Source organism: Oryctolagus cuniculus, chromosome 21, assembly GCF_964237555.1.
Source record: "Oryctolagus cuniculus chromosome 21, mOryCun1.1, whole genome shotgun sequence".
NCBI classification, from domain to species: Eukaryota; Metazoa; Chordata; class Mammalia; order Lagomorpha; family Leporidae; genus Oryctolagus; species Oryctolagus cuniculus.
Genome location: NC_091452.1, coordinates 23,939,350 through 23,952,097, shown reverse-complemented (window position 1 = coordinate 23,952,097; position 12,748 = coordinate 23,939,350). Strand labels below are relative to the sequence as shown.

Genomic DNA, 12,748 nt, shown 5'->3' with positions numbered 1-12,748 from the left:
GCCCCTGCACTCACATGGGAGACCTGGAAGAAGCTCCTGGCTCTGGATCAGCGCAGCTCCAATCATTGTGGCCAGTTGGGGAGTGAACCAGCAAATGGAAGATATCTCTCTCTCTCTCTCTCTTTGCCTCTACCTTGTAACTCTGCCTTTCAAATAAATAAATAAATAAAAGGAAGGAAGGAAGGAAGGAAGGAAGGAAGGAAGGAAGGAAGGAAGGAAGGAAAAAGAAAAGAAAAGAAAAGAAAAGAAAAGAAAAGAAAAGAAAAGAAAAGAAAAGCAAAGCAAGGTGCAAAAGCATGAGGCCAGAGCAGAGAGCTGGATCGGAAGTGGAGCAGCCAGGACTTGAACCGGTGCCCATATGGGATGCCAGCACTGCAGACCTGGTTCACTAGAAGCAGGTGCCCAGGGCTCATAAACCCCACATTGACCTCCATGCTTTAGAGCATCAGGTAAACACGGATAATGCCGAAACACTGAACTCAAGGGGGAAGAGGCTGAGGTCCCAGCTGGGACAGGCACTGGCTCTGCTGCCCAGCGGGCCGGGTGAGGCTCGCTCTCCATCAGCTTCTGGGCTGGCGACTTTGGATCCCAGCTACACCCCCTTCTCTCAAACCTCGGAACTCCTCACCTGCACAGCAGGACAATACAGGAATCCATCTCACAGCGCGGCCGCGAGGTTGAAATGAATGAAACGTAGAACAGAGCACAGGGACCGTAGCTGACAGGCGCCGCATGTTACGTCCTTTGCCACAGAGCGACACTGATAGCAAATCACTGTCATGGTATGTCCTGGTGAAACGGTCGCACGCCAGGGTGTGGGGAGTGAGAGGAAAAGGCCACTGCTCCTAACTCCAAGGACACCGCGCTGTCGTACGTGCAAGGGGACTCCACAACACTCATGGAAATATGGGAGTAAAAGAGAAGTGAATTTAGGTGCACCGAAGTTTAGAAACGCATGCATAGCTTTCTTTGTACTACGTATTTTTCATGAATTTTTTTAAGATGTATTTATTTATTTGAAGGGCAGAGTTAGTGAGAGAGCGAGATTTCCCATCCTCTAGTTCACTCCCTAAATGGCCACTAACAGCCAGGACTGAGCCAGGCCGAAACCAGGAGCCAGGGGCTTCTTCCAGGTCTCCATGGGTTCAGGAGCCCAAGGACTTGGGCCATCTTCTACTGCTTTCCCAGGCCACAGCAGAGAGCTGCATCGGAAGTGGAGCAGCCGGGACTCGAACCGGCACCCATATTAGATGCCAGCACTGCAGGCCAGGGCTTTAACCTGCTGAGCCACAGCGCCAGCCCCTTTTCATGAACTTTTTAAAGACACCCTCCACCCAATATGCATGGATTTCAAAAACTTTTTACAACAAAGTAATTCTAATGTTTGTTTTTTTTTTTTTAAAGCTAATTATTGATTTACTTGAAAGGCGGTGAGACAGTGTATCTGCTGGTTCACTCCCCAAATGCCCTCAAAGGCTGAAGTGAACTCTTCCCAGGTCTCCCACGTGGGTGGCAGGGACGCAGCTGCCTGAGTGCTCACCCCTGTCTTCCAGGGTCTGCATCAGCTGGGGGCTGGAGTCAGAAGCCGGAGACAGGAGCTCCACTGGGGATCGTGGGCAGCCTAGCTGGCACCTCCCTGCTAGGCTGGCCATTCGCTCCTCCGTGAACTGTTTTAAGCATCCTCCTATGGTGCAGCCAAGTGGACCAAGGAGCACACAGAAACCTTGTGAGAAGGGCACCTTCGCAACACAGCTCAGCTTTCGCCGCCACTGCGAATGAACAACAGGCAGGGGTGCCCCATCTCGGAGTGGGAGCCATCGCTTAGCTTCAGCGGGACCCCCACGTTCCCAGGAGCTTCACAGGGATGCCACACGCCTCTAGAAGCCTGTCTCTGAAGGACTAGGAAAGGGGCCAGCGATGGGCACCGGTTCGAGTCCCAGCTGCTCCACTTCCGATCCAGCTCTCTGCTAATGCACCCGGGAAAGCAGTGGAAGATGGCCCAGGTGCTTGGGCCCCTGCACCCGCGTGGAAGACATGGATGAAGCTTCTGGCTCCTGGCTTCAGATCGGTGCAGCTCCGGCCATTGCGGCTATCTGGGGAATGAATGAGCAGATGGAGGACCTCTCTCTCTCTCTCTTACTCTCTCTGTAACTCTGCCTTTCAAATAAATAAATAAAACTTTAAAAATGCTAAATGACTAGGAAGGACCGTAGGAACGCTGCAGGGTGCAGGAGGGCTACCCCTGGCCGGGGGAGGTGAGCAGAGTGATGTGAATTTCATTCAGCAAATAGATAAAGCTGGGTCTGCCCTGCAACATGGGCCTCACCTGTGAACCCGTTCGCAAGGCCCACTCAGAGCCCCCTGCCTGCGCCCAGAGCCTCAGAATCTCAGCAAGCAGGCCCGCACCTGTGTTTTACCAAGCCCTGCAGGGAATGCTAATGCCCCTTCAGGTTTGAACACTGCTCTGGGCGATCTGAACTCTCAAGGCTTAAACCCAACCCTCCCAGGAGACATACCCGGGGGGAATAGGGTTGGTTATCTCTGCAATCCCACACGGCTCCCGGGATAATCCTAACCTCGCCCCCCACAAAGTGCCAAGCTGGGTTCCAACCCAGAAGACCACCTGCTGTATCCGCTGCATCTGTGAGTCTGCTGTGCCCGGCCCAAGGCAGGCATCGGAACGGTGGGCGATGTGCAGGTAAGTGAGCAGCCCTTCCCATGAGCGGGTGCCACGCACAAGCACCTGACTGGCGCCCCCTCCCCCCCCCGCCCCGGTCCCTAATAGGGTGACCGCATCTCCCCAGCCAGAAAGGGCAAGGACTCTCTGTCGGCCGCTGACTCCAAGCAGCCGCCGCAGGTCCCACAACTGCCGGGACAGGAGCCCTCTGACCACCTCCTCTTCTCCCTGCCCGCCAGCGATCTGTCCACAGGTGTACCCACGCTTGGGGGAGCCAGGTCAGGGTTCCCAGCCCTTGGCCAAAGGCATTGCTCCTCCTGCTGGAGCACAAGCTGCCAAGTACCTTGCCCTGGGTACCTGGGCTTGGGGGTCCCCCTCCCCGCCCCGTCAGCCGCCTCCCGCCCCCCTCGGACGCCCCACACCTGGGCACTTCCGTACCTGTAGTAAGACAGCAAGCCATTGCCCAGCACGAACCAGCGGCGCTGGTAGCCCTTCAGGTAGTTGGTCCACTTGAGAAGCCAGCCCTTGAAGCTGTCCAGAGTCAGGGAGCCCATGGGGGTGCTGGCGCTCGGGCCAGTCGCTGTCGCCGGAACCCCGAGCGGTGCTTTGGCCTGTCCGGGTCGCAGGAGCGGCAGCGGCTTTATGGCCGGCACCAGCCCCGACTCGGTCTTGGGCCCCGGCGCGCCCCCCACGGCCGGGGCCAGCTGCTCCGAGGAAGCCCTGGAGGGGGTCGCGGGCGCCGCCCCGCACGGGCTGGACTCCGACCTCGGCCGCACCTTCAGCGACAGCTCCAATCCCTGCCCGGTCGCCGGCCCTGGCTCCGACATCCTCTCGGATCGCTCAGACATCTTGAGAGCGCGCTCAGAAACCGGCTCCCACGCCTGCTCCGCCAGCGACGCCGGCTCCGGTACCCGCACCGGCTGGGGCTGGGGCTCCAGCTCGGAGCCGGGGGTGGGCGCGCTCATGCCCGGCGCCGCCGTGTGGCAGGACAGGCAGGGGACAACGGTGAGGAGCGACGAGAGCCCGCGGGAGCGGCCGCCGCAGCCCCCGCTTCGGCTCGGAGCGGCCGCTTTCCCCATAGAGCCCGGAGACCCGAGCGCGGCCGAGCCGGCCGTGGGGGTGGGGCGGGCCGGGGGCGCCGTCGCGTGCGCGCGGCCTGCCCCGCGCCCGCCGGCTGTTGTCCTGCGGGCGAGTCGGGGATCCGATCTGGACCCCCGGGCCGGGCCCTGGGAGCGCGCCCTGGGAAGCACCTGTGCACCTGTGCACCTGCGCTGGGCGGGCGGGGCAAGCGGCGGGGAGGGCGCGTCGCGGGCTGCCACCCCTGCCCGCGTCCCAGCCCGTGCCAGGCGCTGGGGAAAAACAATACTGAACGCCCAGCCCGCCGGCTGCCAGCGCCGCTCTTCCCAGCGCCGACGCCTCCCCGCTCCCAACCCCACCCCGCGGCTGGCTGCAGCTCGGGAGAAGGAGGCGGCAGCAGGTGCAGCGCTCAGAACCCACTAAATGCACCTGAAGCACCTGGGGCCGGCCAGGGGGCGCTAAAAGACAAGGTTGTTTTGTTTTTGTTTTTTAGTAAGCCAAGCGTTTTAGCCACAAGGAACACAAGTAAGAGGTTCTCGCGACTCCCTTGATGCTTGCAGCATCCAGGGACACTTTTTTCTAGAGACAGCATGCTTGGTTCCCAAAGGGATCTGACACCAGCGTCACTGATGTTAAAGAAACTCTCCGAAGGGGGAGCTTCGGGGGTCGTTCCAAATGACCAGTTTGGGAGGTCACGTCCGGGCTGCTCCTGCCCTGACCCCTCCCTCTCCCTTCTGTGCAGGCTCCTCTCCCAGCACACTCACCTGCCCGAGCCGCCCGTTACCCAGCAGCCCAGCCTTGGCTTGTGACAGCACGACCTGTGCAGAACCGCCTCCTCCACGGGCGGTGGACGGGCCAGTCCCAGAAGGCAGGCGTGCGGACACGGACACACCTGCTGAGCAGGGGGGTCCCTGCCGTCTCTGCGGGGGGCTCTGGGACCCCTGCTTGGAGCCTTGTCCCAGAATGGTGGTCTTACCACACCACTGCTGGGAGCCCATAGCACTGACATCTGCACATCTTGGTCTGTCCTGTGAGTACCACAGGGGGCCTCCAACATTGGGGTGCAGAGGTACCCCCAAGGAAAGGTGACTGCCTCTGGGGAGCAGGGAAATGGGGTAAAGTGCTTGCTGTTCACTGTACCTTTCTTATGATTAGTTGTTTGAAAGGCAGAGTTGCAGAGAGAGACCTTCTGTCTGCTGGTTCACTCCCCACAGGCCTGCTGCAGAGAGAGACCTTCTGTCTGCTGGTTCACTCCCCACAGGCCTGCAGCCAGGCGCCTGGCACTCCTTCTGGGTCTCCCACGTGGGTGCAGGGGCCCAAGCACTAGGGCCATCTTCCACTGCCCTTCCCAGGCACACTGGCAGGGAGCTGGATTGGAAGAGGAGCAGCCAGGACTTGAACCAGCACTCAAATGGGGGTGTTGGCGCTGCAGATGGCAGCTCAACCCACTATGCCACAGCCCAGGTCCATGGACCATGTCTTGATGGACGGTGGTGTGGGGGAGGGACATCTTGGACTCCAGGAGCCAGACCCACTAAGGAAATCCCAGCTGAGCAACCCCTGACTGTGGGATAGTCAACAGCGTCTCTCTGAGCTGCTGCTTGCTCCTCTGCGGAGGAAGATGCTAATACCTCATTCCCAATTTGTAACAAAGGCACCTGAAGCGCTCTGTGAAATGCTGGGGGGTGGGGAGAGGCTGGCACTGTGGTGTCTCGGGTAAAGCCGCTGCCAGCAGTGCCGGCATCCCATATGGGCGCTGGTCTGAGTCCTGGCTGCTCCACTTCCAACCCAGCTCTCTGTTGTGGCCTGGGAAAGCAGTAGAAGATGGCCCAAGTCCTTGGGCCCCTGCACCTGCATGGGAGACCCAGAAGAAGCTCCTGGTTCTTGGCTTCAGATTGGTGCAGCTCTGACCATTGGGGCCAATTAGGGAGTGAACCAGCGAGTGGAAGACCTCTCTCTCCTTCTTCTCCCTCTCCCTCTCTGCCTCTGACTCTCTGTAACTCTGCCTTTCAAGTAAATAATAATAATAATAATAATAATAAAGAAATATTGGGGGAAATGTGTTAAACCGAGGCCAGAGCGGAGAGCAAAGAGACCAAGGTGGACAAGCCGGGGAAGCAGAGCAACGGGAGAAGTCTGGGCGTGCTATGTTCCCATCAGCCCTCCAGGAGAGGAGCCGGTTAGTAAACAAATACCTGCAAGACGTGGCCCCGCCCCCTGAGACGTCAGGGCCTTACGTCATTAGTTCTGCCAGGGCAGGTGAAAAGGACGCACTGAAGGCGCCAGGTTTTCGCCCAGAGGACAGGGCGTGGCCAGACGCGCGAGGTCTCGTGGGCTGTGAGCGTCCTCGGAACTGGGCTCGCTTGTGAAGCTTCTTACGCGCGATTGCCGGTCAGCAGGTGCCACAGAAGACCGTGCCGGAGCCAGCAGGATCCGGAAGCCGCCATGACCTTACACAAACCATGCGTCCACAGGTGCACCTGCCTCAGCCGGAGTCCCTGTAGCCACGGAGGCCGTGTCAGAACGTTGGGTGCCAGCCTCCGGTCTTTCCTGTTAACTTCTCCCTGCCTCACCTCTGGAGCTTGCTCGCGGTTTCTATGGCATGCGTATTCCCACTGCAGTTCTCTGCTATTTCCAAATATTCCTTGGAGACTCTCTCTGATTTTTTTTTTTTTTTTAGGTTGACAAAAGCAAAGAAGCAAAGACACCAGTGTGCACAAAGCCCCACATCAGGAGAGAACAGTTTGTCTTGGAAATGATAAGTAGCTCAGCAAAGCTGAGGTAAAGGCCCGGCAGGTGTTTTGGTTAAGGTGCCACCTGGGCCACTGGCACCCCTGTTAAAGTGCCTGGGCCCCAGTCCCGGCTGTGGGCTCAGGCTCAGGTCAGCTTCCTGCTAACGCACACCCTGGGAGTAGCCAGTGATGGCTCAGGTACTGAGGTCCATGCCACCCACGTAAGAGACCGAGATTAAGTTCTAGGCTCTTGGCTTTGGCCTGGCCCAGCCCTGGATGTTACATTCAGGGAGTGAACCAGCAGGTTGAAGATATATATATATATATATCTCAGGTTATTTTTAAAAACGATAATGATTGCAATAGGCTCACAAATCAACTACATAAAAATCCAAAAGTTAAAGCCTCAACTTCCTAAAGTTACAAAAGAAAACAAAAATACACATTGTTTTCGGTCTCTTTGAAGGTTAGTAGGGCACCATTCAGAAAATAATAAAGGGGAAGAATTTAGCCTGTATCCTGCCTCTCCTGTGCTGCCTGAATCTCATAGCAACCGAAGAGTTTATGAGGGGAGACTCTTTAGAGAAGAAAGCTAATACATGCAGAAGAAATGACAGAGTCGGAACAAAGCACCACCCTTCCGGGACTCCCAGTGAGAAAGTGGACCAAGGTCAAGATCATCACCAGCTGCTAAGTTGGTGAGGTTGATGGAGAACTTTGGGAAAGAACAGGTGACATCAGCCGAAGATGCCCATCAATCTTGGCCTCACCAGAAACACAAGGACAGGCGACGCCGTGCGCCTCCTGCTGCGGCCCGGAAGGAAACACACAGCACAGCCCACATCCCAGACAAGCTGCGGCTGAGGCTAACCAGGCTTCCAGCTCAGTCATTATAAAAGAAGTGCAGGCAACAGGCGCACAGATTAAACGACATGAGGAGTGGAAGGAAATGTGATGGCCAGAGGGCCAGTGTGAGGAGCAGGCACTTGGCATAGTGGTAAAGATGCCATTTGGGGGGCAGCGTTGTAGCACAGTGGGTAAAGCCACCATCTGCATCACCTGCATCCCAAATGGGCACCAGTTCGTGTCCTGGCTGCTCCACTTCCAATCCAGCTCCCTGCTAATGTCCTGGGAAAAGCAGAGGAGGATGGATCAAGTGTTGGGGCCCCTGCCACCCACGTGGGAGACCTGGATAAAACTCTTGACTCCTGGCTTTGGTCTGGCCCAGCCCTGGGTGTTGTGGGCATTTGAGTGAACCGGTGGGTGGATGGATGGAAAGCAAAGCTCATCCTGAAAGCACGCTGTTGTATACGCCCAGGGTTTTCTGGCACCGCTCAGAGCAGCAGCTATTTTGGAAGCGCTGTGTGTGCAGAGCTCTGTGCCCCATCTCAGGATCTGAGAGAGGCAGCCAAGGGCAGGGACCGCCCCCAGCTCCCCCACCCACGAGGTGCAGATGCGAGGGCTGCAGGTGGAAAGAGGCTCCCTGGGGGACCGGGGGCAGAAGGGCTCAGTCCAACGCGTGCCCTTGCTCTGTCCCCTCAGTGCCTCCCCCTCCCCGCACCCTGGCCCTGCAGACTCTCAGGGTCAACAGCAGGACCCAGATCTGAAATGCAATAGCAGACAGTACCTCCTGACTCTACCAGGGCATGGGCGGGGATGTGGGTCTCCTCGGCAGCACACACAGGCAGGCAGCCTGCTGAGCGCCTAAGCGCAACTGTCTGCTGACCCCTTGTGGTCACTATGGGATCTGCCTGGGTTCCACCACCTGGGCCTTGGGCACTCCCCTGGGACACTCTGGCCTGGTGACCTCATTTCTCAAAGCAGTTTCTCACCTTGTACCTTGTGAGGGCCTCTTGAAATCCTGGAGGATGAGGGGAGCTGGGGTTCCCATTCCCACTTTCCAAACGAGCTGGAGCATCCTGGGCTCCCGTCCCACATCCACCCCCAGGGGCAAATCAATTTCCAGGTTCAAGGTAAAACAGGGCAGGGCCATCTGCTCCAGACAGCTGCTCCCCAGACTGTCAGCGGAGAGGGGTGACTCATCCGGCATCAGAGCGGCTCAGGGCCCAGGCACTCGCATCCCCGGGTCACCCCACTTGCCCATGCCGGCAGGAAAAGCCAGAGGTGTCCCAGCAAACAGGAAAACCGGTTCCTCCACCTTTGCCTCCAGTTGCTGCTGAAGAGCCCACAGGGAGGAGCGGGCAGACGCACGAGAACTTGGAGATGGCTCTCAGCGCCAGCGGGCAGAGCTGGCTGTCTCCCCCTCCTCCCTGCCGAGCTGTCCCTCTGAGTCCAGCCGTCCTGTGCTTTCACAGGCCGCTGTGATGCCACTGAGCTGGGATTCTGAAGTCACTGCCCCTCCTGACAGACAGGGGCGAGGCCTACGGAGAGGGGCATGGTCCTCTTAACACTTCCTCCCTGCCCTCTTTTTTTTTTTTTAGATTGAGATTGATTGGTTGATTGATTGACTTCAAACTAAGAAAGAGGGGCTGGTGTTGTGGTGCAGTAGGTTAATCGTCCGCCTGCGGCACCAGTTCTAGTCCTGGCTGCTCTTCTTCCAATCCAGCTCTCTGCTGTGGCCTGGGAAAGCAGTAGAAGATGGCCCAAGTCCTTGGGCCCCTGCACCTGCGTGGGAGACCCGGAAGAAGCTCCTGGCTCCTGGCTTCAGATCAGCACAGCTCCAGCAGTTGCGGCCAATTGGGGAGTGAACGAGCGGATAGAAGATCTTTCTGATTCTTCCTCTCACTGTCTGTAATTCTACCTTTCAAATACATAAGTATTTTAAAGAGAGAGAGAAAGAGGCAGAGAGGGACAGAGAGATTTCTGTCTGCTGGTTCACTTGTCAAATGGCTAAAACAGTAAAGATTAGGCCATGCTAAAGCCAGGAACCTAGAACTCCATCTGGGTCTCTCACAGCATCTGTCTCCCCCTCCCCTTCAACTCTGCCTTTCAAATAAATAAATCAGAGAGAGAGAGAAAGGGGGTGGGGGGAGGAGCTTCGACCACGGGGCTAGAAGATAATCTTCAGAGGAAGCCAGGGTTGCATTTGACCTGGGCAGGAGTCTTATTCTCTGAGCCCCCGTTTCTGCTCCCTAAAATGACCTATTTTGTGGTTGGGATGATTCAATGAAATCACGCTGGCAAAGAACAGAGCTTTGTGCCTGGCTCGTGGGTGCTCAGTGCATGTTAATACGCTGACGGCTGTGATTGCTGCACGGGCCTCCAGGTGAGAAGCTGTGCCTGTGTGTGTCCATCAGACATAATCTCTGAGCCTCTCCTTAGCTTCAAGGTTCTGTTCCCCTGGGTTGGGCGTTATGGTGCAGCAGGTTAAGCCCCTGCTTGGGACCCCAGCATCCCACATCAGAGCACCCCATCTGCTCCTCTTCTGACCCAGCTCCCTGCTAATGCGCCTGGGAAAGCAGCAGCAGATGGCCCAGGTGCCTGGGCGCCTGCACCCATGTGGGAGACCTGGATGGGGCTCCTGGCTCTTTGCTTCAGCCTGGTCCAGCCATAGCTGTTATGGCCATTTGGGGAGTGAACCAATGGGTGGAAAATCTGTCTACTTATCTCCCTGTCCTTCTGTCACTTTTTTTTTTTTTTTTTGACAGAGTTAGAGAGAGACAGAGAAAGGTCTTCCTTCTGTTGGTTCACCCCCCAAATGGTCACTGCAGCCGGCGTGCTGTGCCGATCTGAAGCCAGGAGCCAGGAGCTTCCTCCTGGTCTCCCATGCGGGTACAGGGCCCAAGCACTTGGGCCATCCTCCACTGTACCCCCCGGGCCACAGCAGAGAGCTGGACTGGAAGAGGAGCAACCAGGACAGAATCCGGGGTGCTGGCACCACAGGTGAAGGATTAGCCTAGTGAGCCAGCCCCCCTTTTTTTTTTTTTTAAGATTTACTTTTTTTTTTTTTTAAAGTCAGAGTTACAGAGAGAGAGAGAGAGAGGTCTTCCATCTGCTGGTTCACTCCTCAGATGGCCACAAGGGCCAAAGCTGGGCCGCTCTGAAGCCAGGAGCCAGGAGCTTCTTCTGGGTCTCCCACGTGTGAGCAGGGATCCAAACACTTGGGCCATCTTCCACTGCTTTCCCAGGTGTGTTAGCAGAGAGCTGCATGAGGTCACATCTAGGAGGCAGAAAGTTCCAGAAATGGTTTAGAGAAAGAGGCTGGGCTGCTGTGCAGGCCCCCCGGTGATTTCGGGACCCTGGAAGATCATCCGTCCTCTAGGTACCCAGAGAAAAAAAATGTTTTGTTGTTGAAATAAAATATACCAAGCCTAAGAAACAAAACAAAATGCTGCTGTCATTTTTTTATTTGTAAAGATAGCTTTTATAGTAACACATATTTAAAATCAATTTATTCTAATGAGTTGTGCTCAGCCAAGGAAACAGACAAGAACCTAGGAAAAGAAAGGCTGTTTTTGACTCCTGCTAAAAAGTAGCAGAAGCCCCAGGCGCCAAAGAGGATCATGAAGAAGAGGAAATACAAGCTGGAGCATCCGCCACCCGCCACCGTCCGGCCCAGGCTCCCTCGGCCTCAGGGCTCACTGGGATCCAGGAGAGAAGCAAGGCTGTCAGGTGCCAGGCAGCAGTGCAGGAGGGAGGGAGGGGGAGGAGGGGGAGGAGGAGGAGGAGGGAGGAGGGGAAAGGAAGGAGGGATGGGAGGGAGGGAAGGGAGGAGGAGAGGGAAGGGAGGGAGGAGGAGGGGGAAGGGAAGGGAGGGAGGAGGGAGGGAGGGAGGAGGAGAGGGAAGGGAGGGAGGGAGGAGGAGGGGGAAGGGAAGGGAGGGAGGAGGGAGGGAAGGGAGGAGGAGACGGAAGGGAGGGAGGAGGGGGAAGGGAAGGGAGGGAGGAGGGAGGTAGGGAGGAGGAGAGGGAAGGGAGGGAGGAGGAGGGGGAAGGGAGGGAGGGAGGAGGGAGGGAGGGAGGGGGAAGGGAAGGGAGGGAGGAGGGAGGAGGAGGGGGAAGGGAAGGGAGGGAGGAGGGAGGAAGGGAGGAGGAGAGGGAAGGGAGGGAGGGAGGAGGAGAGGGAAGGGAGGGAGGGAGGAGGAGGGGGAAGGGAAGGGAGGGAGGAGGGAGGAAGGGAGGAGGAGAGGGAAGGGAGGGAGGGAGGAGGAGGGGGAAGGGAAGGGAGGGAGGAGGGAGGGAGGGAGGAGGAGGGGGAAGGGAAGGGAGGGAGGAGGGAGGGAGGGAGGAGGAGGGGGAAGGGAGGGAGGGAGACTTCCAAGGGCCTGGGATGGACTGAGGTCTTTACTAAGCAGCTGTAGTGATGCCGATTGATCCCCCCACCCCCACCCCTGGCCTGGAGTCCAGGACAAATGGTTGTAATTCTCAGCCACCAACTTGCTGCGTGACCTTGAGCAAGTCAGGCCACTTCTCCAGGCCTGTTCCCTGACTCGGGAAATGGAGGACACCTGGTTAACTTTAAAAACAAAAATGTGCGTACAGGGGCGACCACTAGGGACAGCGGCACCCATACCCGAGTGCCGGGTTGGCGCCCCAGCTGCTCTGGCTTCCGATCCAGCTTCCCACCAGCGTGCACCCCTGGAGGCAGCAGTGACGGCTCAAGTATTTGGGTCCCTGCCACCCACGTGGGAGACCTGGGTGGAGCTCCTGGCTCTGCCTTTCACCTGGCCCAGTCTTGGCTGTTCCGTGCTGTGGGCATTTGGGGAGTGAACCAACAGATGGGATTTCTCTTGCAAATACAATGACAATTAAAAACATGGGCTCGGCCCTTACTCTGTGCACTGTCCCGATGCTGTGAGTGACACAAACAGGAGTAAAGGAGCATTTACCCAGAACACCCGGCGACAGCTCCTTTATTAGGCACTGTGCCTATGGAGATGAGGGAGTCACACAGCCGCCTCAGGATCCAGGACAGACCGGGGCGTGGCGCACAGGGCTCAGGGGGAGGGGCCTTCTCTGCTGGGGCCAGCTGGGGGCGCACCAAAGAAGGGAAACCTGAATGGAACCCGAAGTCTTGCACAGCCTCTGCCTGCCCCCGGCACCCAGGGGACGGACCAGGGGTCTCCACAAAGATCGTGGGAACTGGGAACTCTCGGGCAGGAAATCTGGAAGTATGGATTGCCACGCGTTTCGCAGCAAAGTAAACTTACCTTTCCATTTCATTTCCCATGAGCTTGTCCAAGGACCGACACCGACAGCGAGGCAGGAATGAAGCCGCCCTAAGTCATCCCAGTTCAGACGGGAGAGGAAACCCACGGGACGCAGGGGAGGGGCAGACAGGAACCGCCTCGCGGGCAGCGCCG

General features: G+C 57.5%; 1 protein-coding gene across 6 annotated transcripts in view; it reads right to left on the bottom strand.

The window, feature by feature from the left end:
• The window catches only part of OSBP2 (oxysterol binding protein 2), a 155,919-nt gene extending 143,301 nt beyond the window's left edge, over positions 1 to 12,618 (bottom strand). For 2 of the 6 annotated variants that reach the window (XM_051826527.2, XM_070065822.1), the window contains exon 1: positions 629 to 672. In XM_051826527.2, the coding sequence (XP_051682487.2) occupies positions 629 to 657 (29 nt within the window). In that variant the 5' untranslated portion in view covers positions 658 to 672. Of the gene's footprint in view, positions 1 to 628; positions 673 to 3,115; positions 4,010 to 8,318; positions 8,760 to 12,595 lie in introns of those variants that run through there. The other 4 variants (XM_070065823.1, XM_008272141.4, XM_008272140.4 and 1 more) reach the window with 4 other exon arrangements.
• Positions 12,619 to 12,748: the final 130 nt, after the last annotated feature.